At 46.2% G+C, this 15,810-nt stretch overlaps 1 protein-coding gene across 2 annotated transcripts; it reads right to left on the reverse strand.

The window, feature by feature from the left end:
- Window positions 1–259: 259 nt before the first annotated feature.
- MSL3 (MSL complex subunit 3) lies at window positions 260–15,537 on the reverse strand. Of its 2 annotated transcripts, XM_081793401.1 has the most exons (13): window positions 15,381–15,536; window positions 13,941–14,023; window positions 13,464–13,559; window positions 13,033–13,133; window positions 12,165–12,250; window positions 11,453–11,575; window positions 10,598–10,758; window positions 9,645–9,803; window positions 7,237–7,499; window positions 6,469–6,578; window positions 2,525–2,624; window positions 1,991–2,075; window positions 260–1,071 (listed from the first exon to the last, which is right to left on the reverse strand). In XM_081793401.1, exons 1-13 carry the CDS (start codon window positions 15,480–15,482, stop codon window positions 972–974), a joined length of 1,569 nt encoding a protein of 522 aa, XP_081649527.1. In that variant the 5' UTR covers window positions 15,483–15,536; the 3' UTR covers window positions 260–971. The 2 variants fall into 2 exon arrangements, with proteins under 2 accessions (XP_081649527.1, XP_081649528.1); XM_081793402.1 differs by lacking the exon at window positions 13,464–13,559 and having other exon boundaries at window positions 15,381–15,537.
- Between the last annotated feature and the right edge of the window lie 273 nt (window positions 15,538–15,810).

A 15,810-nucleotide genomic window follows, 5' to 3' on the forward strand; every position in this document is an offset into this window, starting at 1 on the left:
AATGAGGATTAGAAAGGTGTCTTCAGAGACTGTCAGCTGGTAACGATGGAGGAGAAACGTGTTGGCCCAGCCCAGCGTGCAGCATCTCCCAGTAGTCACCTTCTGGTCAAGCCATCAAGTGGGGCAAAATCACAGAGGGATAGAAAACAAAAGGCCTTAACAAAGCAGGCACAAAAGTACAACAAAAAGTTATTAGTCAAGAGGTTACCTCACTCTCCGTCTGCAACAAAGAGGCCAAGACCAGAGTGAAAACTCCTGCTTCTTTGCAACAAGATGGGCAACACTTTATTTAGATCACCAAAAATAAGGTTTTACAGAAAGGGAACCATAACATTACACAACAAAGTATAGCTGTAAAATCTCAAACAAGAGAGGCAACACTTTATTTAGATCACCAAAAATAAGGTTTTGGACGAAAGGAACTATAACAAGCAAGTGTGGGGCTGCAAATTTTCTTTTGCCATCGATATCAATTCCCTCTAAAATATTTTGGGACTATTTTGTGATTTCCAAGCAAAACTGAAATTTGGTGGACAGAGCTGTTGAGCCTCGTCACAAGAATGAAAACAGTTTGGAAAACAATTTTGCTTAATGCTAATGAGTAACTAAAAAACGTGGTCATTGCTAACAAACAATTCCAACATCTACTAAAACAGCCTAACCTATACATACTTCCATTAATGTTTCACTGTGAACACAGCTGTTCCTTAACTGCTGTCACAGATGACATGTACAGTGGCAAGGGTCAGATGTTGGAGGCCGTTCAGGCACCCAGGAAGTAAACCTTTACAGAATAACTACAGGATGTAAGCAACTCAAACAAACGGGCCCACCTCCGCCAGAGCCCCGGGGGTGGCTGTTGTCTCAGCCCTGTAAAGAAGGCCCACCATCTCCCCAGACCTTCACTCTTCACTGCGAACCTAGAGCACAAAGCTAGACAGACAAGATGTTCTTCCAGAACCATCAAAACTTTAATAAATCGCCCTGGGGTTCTTGGTGCTATAGTGTGCCTCACAGGCAGCAACATAGGCAGACTCCGGGAAGAAGTCATCGTGGTATTCTGCCAAAAACCTGGAAGAAGAAAAACATTGCCCCGATGATCATTACAGTGAGGGCTGAACACCAGCAAGCAAAATTTTAACTTGCAAGCACTCTAACATTTCACCCCTTCTCGGTATTCCAAAGAAAAAAAACGAACATGATTTTGATTTCTATATACAGATTACTTTCATTGCACGTATCTGGCTTCTGCAGTAATTACCATTTCATCAGAACCCTTCCACTATCAAGTGTACAAATAGAAACAACCTAAACTCCACTAGGTGGCAGGCTGCCTTATACAAACGCTTCCTGCAAAAAAGCGTTCTGACCACTTCTACATTTTCATGTTATAAAAACAAACGATAGGGCACCAGGGTGGCTCAGTCGGTAGAGTGTCTGACTCTTGATTTTGGCTCAGGTCATGATCTCACAGTACGTGAGGTCGAGCCCTGCGTTGAGCTCTGTGCTGACAGCGTGGAGATTCTCTTGGGATTCTCTTTCTCACGCGCCTGCTCTCTCAAAAATAAACTTTAAAAAAATAAACACATAAACCCAACCTGTAAATGCTAATATTTAGGTTTATGTACACACAACAAAAAAGTCTAATACTTAAGGTACTTATAAAGAAAAAATGTAAAACTAAATTACTATCGATCTTAATCACTTCTGTAAAAATTTAATTTTCTATTCACAGTTACCCAACTGGATTCTTCAAGTGTGACACAAAAAATTTTACCTCAATACAACGAACATCCTGGACTCAGAACACAGATAAATTACAGAAAAAAAATTTCCAAAACCCCCCTATGTTACGATTACAGTTAGAACCAATCATACTTAGGTAATACTGCGACTATTAAAAATACCACACAGATTATTAGCTTCCACCGCTGTCACGGAGAAGTTCAGAAAAGATATATAAAAGATAATAAAAAAGAAATCAAAATACCTAAGAAAGAGATCAAAGTGCTTCAGTAAAGCCTTCAGATTCTTCTCAGAAAAGGACATCTTTCCAAGGATTTCTGGAAGTTTCACTGCATTAAAAATAAAACCCAAACCATCTACAATCAGCAGACTCTGGCAATGAGTAGGACATACTGAGGGTCCTTATTTATCCTGCTCAAGCTGAAATTAACATCTACGTTATCAGATAAAACCAAAAAGTCTTACTGAACACAGGGTAGTGGTACAAATGATACAAACACCATTTTTATGAAATTTAAGATTCATTCAGTGCCTTTTTTAAAGAGGTCATTTTTCAATGCTTTTTCTTAGACCCTCAAAATTACAAGCTGTACATAAAAGAACAAGGGTGTGAAAACCAAACTGGAGGGCACCTGGCTGGCTCAGTTGGAAGAATGTGCGACTCTTGATCTTGGGGTCACGAGTTTGATTGTTAAAAAAAAAAAAATAATAACCTTAAAAAAAAAACCCAAAGTGGAAAAAAAAAGGAAGAAGAAAGCAGGGGCCAGGGACTTCTCACCAAACAATCGTAGCAAGTGTTGTGCCCCATAAATGTAAGAGGGTGGAGGCGGCTGGTCACTTGGGGGGTAACTGTCCGGTACCAGTTTCCAGGAGAGGACCTGGGAAAAGCATGAGTTGCATGAATTGTTGCATCTTAACACTGTTACCAAGAGATCTCAAAATCTGGAATCGCAGCAGAAATACACATGCTGTGAGGTTCTCCGTCTCGCATGCAGCGTGACATTCTCACTCCCAAGCTTCCTGTCCTTGTGGTGCCTCATGAGTTGCTTCACAGCTGGACCAGAAAATGGGAGTACACAATAATAACAAACCAATGTAGAAGTTTGAAAGCCACTCCTCTAGCTTTCCCACGAAGCCATTTAAGGGCATGATCTCAGCATATAGGCCAGTATAATGCTTTATGTTGAAGAGAACCAAAAACTACAAAATAACAAAGTTCAAAAAAACGCTTGCAAAAAATACACAATATGATGTGTATGATTATGTAAATACAGAAAAATTACCAAGTAGAAGTACATACCAAAATGTTCAATGTTCATGTCTTATTGGTGGAATTATGATTTAGGGAGTTGGGGAGGATAAAGGCATGTGTTTCCCACATGGATTACGTGTCAGCGTGTATCTTATAGTTTCCTACAGCAACTTTTTCAAAATATTTTTGCCTTTTAAACCAAGCACACGAGGACCCACCTTCCTTGGCAACATGGAGATACTTCTAGTCACCTAAAAATTCTAACAATAAATTTATTTGATTTCCTACAACAACCCTGAAAATGTTTACAATCTGACCCTTTCCAGAAAAAGTTTGCCAACCTTCATCACTTAATGTTCTCCTTGCCTAGTAAAGTCGTGCACAGAAACAAGGAAATCCTCCTTAAGTGAGATTCCAACAGCTACTACCTATAAATTAGCTGTAACTGTTCTGGTCATTTCGTCTCTTTTCCTTTCTTGAAAATCATGCCATATTAGAGAATGAAGTGGTAAAAAGTAACCCAGACATGTTTTAAGGTTTTTCTAATCTCCTAATATATTTGATTGACTTTGGAAACTAATCTGACCCACTGAATCAAGTGAAAATAGACTGCAACCCTGGGAATTGATTTCTTTTCCTTCTTTTTCAATTTCAGAACTGGGGATGGATATAAAGTTTTGTTAAAGTCAGAGCTGTATTTATTTATTTATTTTTTCCTGGTGTTTTATGGTTTTATTTTTCTACATTTAAAACTTGGATCCATTTGGAATTTACCCTAATAAAATTTTAGAATTTTACAAGGTGTTAGGAATAAATTCAACTATTTTCCTCCCCCTAGTTGGATTCCTGGTTTTACCAATATTTGTCGACTAACCTATTTTCCATAAATCAGATGCCATCCCACCTTTTACCATAAGCGAAATTCTCATCCTAACATAGTTTCAGAATGAGATGTTGAATATTATTTAGTGAGGGCAAACTTGTTTGTTCTGTTTCTAATAGCCAAGCTTACTAAGCAAGTAATAGAGCTAATTATTTTCTGTCAAAAACAATATGCCAGACTTCTGAGAGCACATTATCCAAATAGAAATGCAGAGCTGTATTTAAAAACCGTCTGATGAGGAGCGCCCGGGTGGCTCAGTTGGTTGAGCGTTCAACTTGAGCTAAGGTCATGATCTCATGCTTTGTGAGATCAAGCCCCGTGTCGGGCTCTCTACTGTCAGCGTAGAGCCTGCTTCAGACCCTCTGTCTCCTTCTCCCCCTCTCTCAAAAACAATAAACACTAAAAAAATAAATAAATAAAAGTGCTCTGATGAGATTCCACAGAAATACTTTAGCAAATTATAGATCTATTCTCCTGAGTTGCTGCTTTGCCTTTTGGGATCTATCAAGTTTAATCTGGAAACAGTAGAGCCAAAGGAAATCCTCCACAAGACAAAGCAGAAGGATGCCCAAACGACCCCAGAAAGGCTGATGTACTCAATTTAACACGATGAAACTGGAGAAGCTAGTGAGTCTCGCCACGGCTCTGCGGCACTCCATGCTAAGGTCCTAGCTTCGGCTTTGGCCTCACCCACCCACACCACCCATCCGTGGCTCAGATCACTGAGGGTGGCGATTTGGTTTCGGCATCATTCTTCCACGCCCGGCACCTCAACCTGAAACTCGGCAACTGTCTTGACAGTGACACCTAAAGTTAACGTGGAGGAATCTGCAATCACCGGAACCATGAAACGCACGTGTGCACGACAGCAGGCCATTCGGCTGGTTAGCGGGCAGTCGGCCTCACTCGCTCAACTGCACGTTTCAATGCAGCGTATCACCTCCTATTAACTGAAGGTAAGTCTCACGGAGGAAAACAGGTTTCTAGCAGAGGCAGTCTCAGCAGGGGCATACAGAGAACCACCCGTGAGTACTGATGAGAAAGGTGTGCATCCAGACTCTCCCCCGATGCAGGCCAGCAAACAGCAATGGCAGAGAGTCTCAGGGGAGGCGGATGCAGGGCTTTGGTTACAACACACGAAGACAGAGGCACTTACGAGGGGGGAGTTCACTAAGGCCTCAGGAGTCACTGTTGGGAGCCTGTTGCACCCTCCAACCATTCACTAGAAATCCTGTTCTACTAGGGCCTGTGGCTGGACCCGTGACCACTAGATGGTGGGCTCGCACTGCTCACCTGAGTGGGAATGGCCTTGCCTGAATATTCCCCTGCCTTTTCCGAGAAACAGGACTCTCCTGAATAACACCTGCAGGGCCGTGTCTGAGGAACAGGATGTCAGGGACTGCTCATCCTAGGAATTTCCTAATCTTCCCTCAATGTCATCGTAAAACAAATTAAGTTTTCCAGTTTTTCTATCAAGGGCCAGCCAACTAAGTAAGGCCTTGTGCCAAATCCAGCCCAAACGCCCTTGTGAAAAAAATGGTTGTCGTATTTTTAAATGGCTAGTAAAATCACACGAATAGTGTTTCAGGGCGTGTAAATGATATGAAATTCAATTACCAGTGTCCATGAATGAATCGTGGGGGCACACAGACATACCCCCTCACTTACGAGTGGTCTGTAGCCCTCTCACACGACACTAGAGCTGGCTAACCTCGAAAGAGACCGTATGGTACACAACCCTGAAAATGTTCACAATCTGACCCTTTCCAGAAAAAGTTTGCCAACCTTCATCACTTAGTGTTCTCCTTGCCTAGTAAAGTCGTGCACAGAAACAAGGAAATCCTACTTAAGTGAGATTCACAAAATATCCCAGTAGACTAAGACGCCTCCTGAACCCCTGAAACACTCACTACCTACACATCAGTTAACCGGTCTTAAAAACAGAATTTTTAAATGAAAAGTTTCCCCATTTGTAAAACGAAAACCTAGTGGCAAGGTTGTTCTAGAAAATCTGAGGTGATTTAGGACAAGTGCCTGGCACGATGCTGACATACAGCATGCCCGCAAAGGGATGGCTACTAATATTACTATTAAGAACGAATTTTTTATTTTTAAATGATTGGAAAAACACAAGAATAACCATGTTTCATAACACGAACATGATCTGCTATTCAAATTTTGGTGTCTCTAAATAAAGCTTTATTGGAACACAGCACGCCCATTCATTTACATAGTGTCTATGGATGCTTTTGGAATCAGGTACTCTTGAAGGAGACCATGTGGCCCACAAAGCCTCCAATATTTACTCTCTGGCCTTTTGCACAACAAGTGTGCTGATGCTTGTTACATAAAATGAAAGTACTCATATTTCAACAGTCGTGCTTACTTGAGAGATGAGCAGAAGCACAGGGCTGGAATCCTAATGATTTTCTCATTTTAGAAACCAAAACCAATATTCAGCATCATCATCTGAAGCATTTTGTTAATACCCACAGCAGGAGCGACATCCTGTCTCTCAGCAAACCCGACTTCCTCCCACAGGACTCAAGCAGCCATAGGAGGCCGAGCAGTAATGCCAACGCTTTACCTCGTTTATCTCGTTAGTTCTTCTGCCTTCAAAGCCAGCAAACACTGCGCTGCCTTCCTTGCTAGGGGTCAGCGGGACAGGTGAGGATGATCTGCTGTGCACAGGTGTCTCTTTGAAAGGAATAGGTGTTAATTATTCACTCGTAAGTCACAGGAACTGAACCAAAGACTGCCGGAAGACCATTACCGACGGCAGAGAAGTTATTCATCTTTAACGGGAAGACTTTCCTACCATAAAAGCCGGTACCTCGATTATCTGGGGAAAAAAATCAAGTGCTGATGTACGTTACAATGTGATGAACCTTGAAAATATTACGTTGAGCGAAAGACGTCACAGACAAAAGACCACTTACTGCGTTACTCGCATTGACAGGAAATGAGGCCTGGAAGAGGCAAATCCATCCGGACGGGAAGTAAGCAGTGGTCACCCAGCCTGCTGGATTAGGGCTGGGGGGAGGCAACGGGGAGCTACCGCTACCAGACCCACGAGACCCAGCTACACCAGCAGGTGCCAAGCATCCGACCGCAGGGCTCAGGCGTGGGGGCTCCTCTCTCTCCCGGCCATAGGCAAAATGCTTCATGAGCCTCGGTTGGAGCCAACTCCTGAGCGGAGCTCCCACAGGCGAGCGGGCGAACGTGGCTGTGACTGGGCGCTCGCCCTCACTCCCCTCCCCACCCCCCTTGCCGGCCAGCCTCCTTTCAGGACAGCAGCGGCCGGCACGGGCCAAGCACAAGCGAACGGCTGCCCTGCGCCTGGGAGTGGACCTACTCTTTTCCAGGTGCAGGAAGAGCTTAGGCATGCTGGCGGACGTGTCCTGCTGCCGGCGCTTGGGCTGAGGAGAGGCACTGCTCTCAGACAGCCTGTCACAGTTGGCAGAGTGGCGCGTGGACCGCCTCAGAGACTGCAAGGCTTCCGGCTCGGCCTTGCGCCTCTTGGGGGTGGCTGGTTCACCGGAGGTGGGCTGACTTTCCGTGGACTGCGGTGTGGACGGATTCAGCAAAGGTGGGCTCGGAGAGAGCTCCTCCTGGTTCCTACGGAAGAAGAGAGAGCATCGCACACACCTGGCACACAGAACCTCTGCAAAACCCGGAGCGGTTCTTACATGTCCTCCTTCACACTGAAAACACTCTTGCCTCTCCTCCAGGAGGCTTATAAACTTTCACTTTCAAGTGTGACAAAACAAATGTTTTCTTAAGGAGTAACCAAACGGATTGGGGCGCCTGGGTGGCTCAGTTGGTTAAGCGTCTGACTTCGGCTCAGGTCATGATCTCACGGTTTGTGGGTTTGAGCCCCACATTCGGGCTCTGACAGCTCAGAGCCTGGAGCCTGCTTCGGATTCTGTCTCCCTCTCTCTCTGTGCCTTCCCCACTCACGCTCTTTCTCTCTCAAAAATAAATAAATATAAGAAAAGATAAAAAAAAAAGGGAGTAACCAGACCTATTAAATCATTTACATCCCCTTGATAACTCTGCAAGGCATGTTGGCATTAAAGCCCCATGCCCCTTTTATATCTTATACCGATGGTTCTCAATCGGATGTTGTCTCGCCCTGCCAGGGGACACTGGCACTATCTGGAGACAGCGCTGTTTCGGCTGTCACCACCGGCAGAGCGCTACTGGCATCTAATGGAGAGAGGTCAGGGCTGCCACTCAACATCCCACAGGGCACAAGAAAGCCCCACCACAGAGAATGATCTTGTTCAAAACGTCAATAGGGCCAAGGTTGAGAAACCCTACTCAAGAGAGTAAGAATACTACGGCAGCTGTGCTTGTGGTGGGCCACACAGCATAACGTACGGAACTGTCCAATCACTGTGCTGTTCGTCTCAAAGTAATGTAACACTGGGTCTGCTATACTTCAATAGATTTTGTTTTAAAAAGCGTAGGAATACCGTGTCGTTCCGTTACGCTGTAACTACTACAAGACTAGAAAGAAAAGCCACAAGCATCCGCCAAGCTTTGTGGAACACACAGTCCACCCTGAGGTTTGAAGCAGGGCATGGGGACATCAACACAGGTCCCCAAGGAGTTGCACAGGCCTCTCACGTAGGGTGAAACCAGTGGGAGAGGCGGGGAGGCAGGCAGGCAGGCTGAAAAGAGATGATCATGAGGCAGGCAGAAAACCAGGAACGAGGAGCCACGAAGGGAAGGAAGGGGATGGAAGGGAAAGGTAGCCAGAGCAGAGCATGGCGTCTGGCGAGCGGGCAGCTGTCAGCACCCTCTCTTGGGGAAGCAGAATGAGCAGGGGCAGCAGTAGACAGAGGCAGACGGTAGGCAGGCGAGCGGAGATGGAGGTGCGGAAAACATGAGAACAGGCCGCTCTTCCAGGAAAAGAGGCCCAGGAAGACAGGGAAGTAGCCTGTCCAGTGAAGGTACAGACTTCAGGGTGAGATCTCCGACCCTACTCTCTCAACCAAACAATAGAGATTTGGGCATGCTTGGTGGCTGAGGAAAGAAAGTGGTGACACAGCAGAGGAACTAACCTTTACTTCAAAGCAAAAGGTGGCCAACCCTTGGAGAACTTTCTCATTTAATAATAACTACTCGAGGAGGCAAACGCTCTTTCCATTGAACAGAGCCAAAAGGAAGAGGCTCAGAAGGCATTTCCACAAGTCACACAACCAGCAAGTAAAGGAGCTAAATTCAAACACACATCTTCTGCCCTTCTCAGCCCTGTGTCTTCACCCCACTTGTCTTTGGGAAGACGAGTTAGCTGCTCAAAATCCAACCAAGTTCTCACACTGGAATCTTCACTTGGTAAAATCTTTCAGAGCCATTTGGTTTTTTTTTTTGGTTTTTTTTAATTTTTTTTTTTCAACGTTTATTTATTTTTGGGACAGAGAGAGACAGAGCATGAACGGGGGAGGGACAGAGAGAGAGGGAGACACAGAATCGGAAACAGGCTCCAGGCTCTGAGCCATCAGCCCAGAGCCTGACGCGGGGCTCGAACTCACGGACCGTGAGATCGTGACCTGGCTGAAGTCGGACGCTTAACCGACTGCGCCACCCAGGCGCCCCCTCAGAGCCATTTGAAAGTGAACGACTTGGCTAACCCAGGAAAAAACTCCACCTTTCAATCTCCTCCTCCAAACCTATTGGCCCCATAGCATCAGACAGAAATCTTCAAAGACAGAGTCAACTATTTGCTGACATCAGTCAGACTGCAGGCTAACTTACCTGTTAGTGTTTGTGGCACTTTCCTTAATCGGAAGAAAAAACTTGGATGAAGTCACCTTTTTATACTGAACTTGTTCATATGGATAGAGCAAAACCAGTGGGAGCGTGTAATCAAACGTTATTCTTAATCCATCCACCATCTCCTTACAAAGGTCAACGCTAGGAGAGTAAGAGATTACAGATGCAGTAAATACTTTCCAAAATATCAGAATCAAGTTGCACATTTTTAAGAAGGTGGTGTTTTAAAGTTAAACACTATACGTTACACCTATATGTATAAAGAGTTTATAGATGCTGTCAACAGAAAATTAAGCGCAAACACAAAACTATAGTACAAAGTGAAAAAAGTACACTAGTGATTTTAACATCACACTGAACACAAATGACTATGTTCAGTGTCACATGAGGAGCCCAAGCAGCCTGCGCTGCCGACGGTGGACAGAACCCAATTACCGGGAGCTGAAGGGGGCAAGCCCGATGCACTACTCCTAATACTGGTTTCAAATCCAACACTCTGCCTGGCGGACTCTAATCGAGCTGGGCCACATGCAGAACACAGGCCATGAACACGATAATCCTGACTGGAATAAAAACCTGTTTGCAAACAAGCTGTTTGCAAAATGTTATTCCCCCATTCTGGTGCTTCTCGAGGAAAAAGAGTTATCTCCCTATGTTGTATCACTGAGAAAACCAGGTCTTGGGTGTTGAGGCAGTGCATATGCTCAATGTATCCACACCAGACACCTAAAAAGTTATTGGGCATTTTGAAACAGGGATATTTTGAGATTAAATTTGTTACTAAATGAATTATTAGTGAATTCTTAAGTGATGTATTAAATGAATTCCAAATTAGAGAAAAGGAGAGTGTCACCTATCCTAAATGGAAGTCACTTCTCTAATACACAGAGAGCGTGAGCCACTGAGCCACCAATCCCCCCCTCCCCACTACTCACTTCTTTTCTGCTGGAATATAGTGCACGTTCATATTGGCATGTGGCATAGCATGATGGTGCCGAGGCCTCTCATTGGCTGAAAAGGCTGCATTGATAGCAAAATGCTTCACGTAGGACTCCAAAATAGTTATGATGTTGGTCTGGCACGGAAGCTTCACTAACTGTTAATGAAAACATAGACATCTGATGCACACATCTCGTTGTGTAAATCGTACATTCCAAGAAACAGTGCTCTTGTCTCTATAAACTTTTTAACTCAAAAATAAAGCCAGTTCTCAGGGTGCCTGGCTGGCTCAGTCAGTACAGTATTCGACTCTTGACCTTGGCTGTGAGTTCACACCCCACGCTGGGTGTAGAGATCACTGAAGAATAAAATCTTAAAAAAATAAAGCCAATTCTGCTTGAGGAGAATCTTTTAAATATACTTTGAGGCTCCTTGATTGCTTCTCCTAATCATATCCCCATGAAGATCACAGTATAAGTTTTCAAAATAAATGTAAGCAGTGACTCACATCTTAGTGATCAATTAGGGCCACCTGGGGAGACTATGTTGGCAGTCGGCCTCCATGACAGATCAATTACGTCTTAACCTCTTGAATGAAGCCCAGGCATAAGGAGTTTGGCAAAGCTCCCTAGATGGTTCTAATGGACAACCAGGGCTGGGAAAGACTGCACGCCTTAATGCAATCAGCAAGAATGCCACAGTCAGGGAACTTTAGAACCTGACTCAGTACAAAACTTAAAATATGAATTTCATTCTTACAAGGTTTTTAATTATTTGAGTCTGTGATTGCAAAATATGGCTAAATGAAAGCTCTATTACAAATCCACGTTTTATGTATTCTCCCTGTATACCCGTTTCCTCCTGTTGATATAGTAACAATCGTCCTCGAGCTTCTTCTTCAGAACTTCTGGGATTTCTATCGTTATTGTCCTTTCTTCCATTTCCCTTCTTGTGTGTGGCTCCGGTTCTTCCTTCTGCAATGTCACAATTGCATCTTTAACTACTTATAATGAGGGGGAGGGGGGGTCTATATCCAAAGACAAACACATGAGAGCCTACTATGAAACAAACGCAGTTAATCCTCAACATTCATACCAGTAATGATGCCACATGTCCTAGAGAAAAGCACATGAAAGGCCCCAGGTTTACGGGTTTTAGGGCACTAAGCATGTTGCAAATGCTTACTTTGCTTCTGTCTCCTTTCAGCGTTGGCAGTGAGATGTATGTTAACTTTGAAGGCAGGCGGAAGATACGGAACTCTGATACACGACATTTAAACACTAATCACCATCACAGAAATAAAGTTCATGATTTCATTGGAAAGAAAGAAGTAACCATGATTCATGCAAACAGTTTATGGGTAAGAAGAGCCACCAAGAGGTTCATACGGTGACTATAAATATAAATAAAGGTTATTTTCCCATAAAAATCAAGTACAGCTCTATAATATCTGGTTAAGCAAATGCATTTTTAGAAAATGATCCACAAGTGGAGAATTTTATCACATAATTTTACCACTAAATATATACCTAAGACAGAGATTTTACAATAAAAACTTCATACCACTTCCGTCTTTTCTTCAATATCACTTTCTTCACTTATTTCTTCATCCTTTTCTTCACTACTGTCATCAGAGGAACTGCTTATTGCTAGGTAAAACAGAAAATATCAGGCAAACCGGCATCATATACTTCCTTAACCTTTACACTCATAATTCGCTAAGGTGGCACGTGTGTCTTGCCGCTGGCAATAATTAACTGTACCCCTGCGTATATTTAAAATTTTATTTTTACATTTATCTGTTTTTGAGGGACAGAGACAGGCAGATTGCAGGTGGGGGAGGGGCAGGGAGAGAGGGACACACAGAATCCAAAGCAGGCTCCGAGCCGACAGCACAGAGCCCCACGCAGGGCTCGAACTCACACACTGTGAGATCATGACCCGAGCCGAAGTCGGCCACTTAACCGACTGAGCCACCCAGGCGCCCCAACCCTGCATATGTTTTACATGCTGAACACAAATACTGGACCTTTTGGAAAAGAAATTTATTTTGAGAAATGGAACACTGATTTCAGTGAAGGTAAAAACCACACAAGTTCATGATCTAAACGTGTTTGGTCACCTAGGAGAGCCTATGGTTCTCTGTTGCATTCGTAACTGGGGTCAAGGCCCAGGAAGTGGCAAGAAGGAAACATAAGGGGTTAGTACAAAGAAAGACACTGGCTGAGAAGGCAGTGGTCACGGGCAAGACTGATGAGATACTATGGGCTGCTACTGTCAAAAACAAAACGGGTAGACATTACACGTAACGAGCTCGAGCTTGAACTGGTTCCCTGTCTGTAATTGCAGCGAATCCACCCCTCAATCCTGTGACATAAAAGGACGAGGTAAAAGTTCTTTCAGCCAGAGAAAACGAAGTCAAGCCACTCACAGTTTTCATCATTTTCATCCTTGTCTTCAATAGGGAGGCTTTTTAAGACAGAGTCAACACCAGGCAACCTGCAGCGTTTCTTCTTTCTTCCTGTGCTTCTTCTGAAAGAAAACCAAACACCGCTGAAATAAATTCCGATGCCACCTGATATGGGTCTGGAGGTACAAACAAGACATAACAGCAACGATTCTTAGGGACCTAAAAATCATTAAATCCTAGAACATAAATGTTAATCTCCACCTCAGAAGATTCCACAGTAACCTCTCTGAAAACACGGCAGTTAGAATAGCAATTCCTCATTAACACGCTTTAAACATATGACTATTTAACAAACCAGGTCTATCGTATTTTTACTTTTATATTTAAAAAATTCGAAACATTGAGAGAAAGCACACTAAATAACATTCATTTCATGACTTTTGTATTCTTACAGGCGAGCTACAGCTTTCCTTGCCAATTTACGCTGTAATCTCCGATTTTCATCGGTGTCACGAAGGACATGATCTTCAGCTGCCCATCTATCCCAGCTAATCAAACAAAAAAAGAGAAAAGGATACAAAATTCAGTATTTTAGTTTGGTATGAACAAATACTAACAGCACCTCACAGAAGCAGAAGTGTCCCAAAAGTACTGAAGTTTTAGAACACTACTGAAATATTTTAAATTCACACAAAAAAGATGCAAATAAACTGAAAAAGGAACTCATTCAGGCACAGAAATAACTAGGGTTTCCAGAATCCAAACACAATTGACTTGAAAGTAATCATTCTTCAGAATAGGAAAGGTTTGATAAAAAAGCAGAAACAGGAAGTGAAGCTTCTCTACAAGTGTTTCTAAAACTTAAGTTTGCAATGTTCTTGTGCTGCAAAGATGACCAATCTTCAATCCCGTTTAACAAGTACACTCACCTTCTGTTCCAACCATTAAAATGGATCAGATATTCTGGAATCTTTCTGCCTTTTTCGTCTTTCCCAACAATAACATCGACAATCTGAAACCAGGAAATATTGTCCACAATGACAGAACACACAGACTAGTGCAAGCTAGATCAGGAAAACTAGATCACAGATCTCTTTTTAAAAGAAAAGAACGCATTCTCTCCTTTTTTAGACTGAAAGCTGGGTTGAAACATTTTCCCTTTCAATTCCATTTTTTTTCCTGAGTGGATGCCTCAAAATAGGAAACATCCCTCCAACCGACCCACGATTGGCCTCGGATACCGAGACTGAGTTCAGCTCCTGAAGCCATTGGCCGACCGACTTGTCACTAACACAAGAGTCCAGGCCAGACAAGAGAGCTGCAGCCCTGAGACCTCTGGGAGTTGTAGTCTCCCCAGCTCCGCTGCGTCCAGGGCCAGGACGGCAGAGGATTACGCCCTCCCTCCCAGCGGAGTCCCCAGAGGGAACACCTGGGGCAAACGATGGGGCGTGTCACCCCTGGGGAGACTCGAGGAGGGGAGGGAGGTGGGTTAGCAAACAGCCAAGGCTGCGGGGGGAGGAGCCGGAAGACGGAACTCACAAAGCCCGGAGGCTTCGGGAATTCCCCCAAGGCCGGCGTCGCCCAGACGCACCTGGGGCCCTGGGGCCCGGGGCCAGCCCCCATCCCCGGCCTACGGGGCCCACTCCCACTCGCCATCCAAACCCCAGGAGCTGCAGTTATGGCTCACTTTCCCCCCCGCCCCCCACCTTCCCCCAGCCCCCGAAATTTAGATGGCACGGGGCGCGAGTCGGGGATCGAAAACCTAAATGCTGCAAGACGCTGAGGAACGAAAGCTCCGGGTCAACACTGCCCTCGGGTTTGGGGGGGAGGGGGTCCGGCCTACGGGAGGTATCGGGCCCAGACACGATTGGTGCTCCAGGGCAACGACGTCGCTGGTCGACGGCCAGTGCTCTGGCGCTACAGTTTAGGACCTGGCTCGGTCAGTCAGGGTGCCGCACGGGAGCCCAAGCAACGATGCACCGCGCAGAACGGTGAGAGTTAACACGAAGGTAGAGGCCGCCGGCAAACGGCCTCCTCGACGCGCAGCCCTCGCTGGCGTCGCGTGCGCAAACCGACGTCGCGGCCCCGGCCTCGCGACACTGCACGCGCGAGGTTTCGTTTCCGAAGGCGCGTGCGCGGCCCCGCGCCGGCGGAAGCGGAAGCGCCCGGGCCCCGACTCCCCCGCGCAGCGTCCCGCGAGCGCCCCCTGCTGCACGCACGGCGCCGCGCAAGCCGAGGAGCAGCCGGCATGGAGCGCCGGGCCCCGCCACTTCCCCTGCGCCGCGCCGCCGTCCGCACCCGCATCCGCCTCCGCCACCCGTCCCGGGGTCCCCGGCCCGCGCCTCCTCCCTGTCCCTCCGCGGCGGCACCTTGGCATCGTACAGCACTCGCGCCTTGGTGGGGTCAGGCTCGAAGCACAGCACTTTCTCCCCTGAGTGGAATTTAAATTTCATGCCCTCGCTCGCGCTCATTTGCTCATCGTGGCGGAGGGCGAGGCTCCGGGGCGGGCGGAGCGCGCGCGGTGGGGGAGGGGGGGTGGGGGCGGGGAGGTGGCGCGCCTCGGCGGGGGTGGGGGGAGGGAGCGGGGAATGGCGGAGGCTGCGGCCGCCCCGCCCTCAGTCCCGCCTCGGCCCGCCCCGCGCCGCGGCCGGACCTCGGAGCCTCCGGGCGCGCGCGCTCCCGCCGGAGCGCGTCTCCGCGAGTCCCCGCCGGGCCCGGTGAAGGCTGCGGCGGGGACCGCTGCCCTCGGCGGTGGTCTTTCGGCAGAACGGCCCCTCCCGCCCCCGTGGGAAAGGTGGC

The sequence above is a fragment of the Panthera onca genome, chromosome X, assembly GCF_046562875.1.
Source record: "Panthera onca isolate mPanOnc1 chromosome X, mPanOnc1 haplotype 2, whole genome shotgun sequence".
NCBI lineage: Eukaryota > Metazoa > Chordata > Mammalia > Carnivora > Felidae > Panthera > Panthera onca.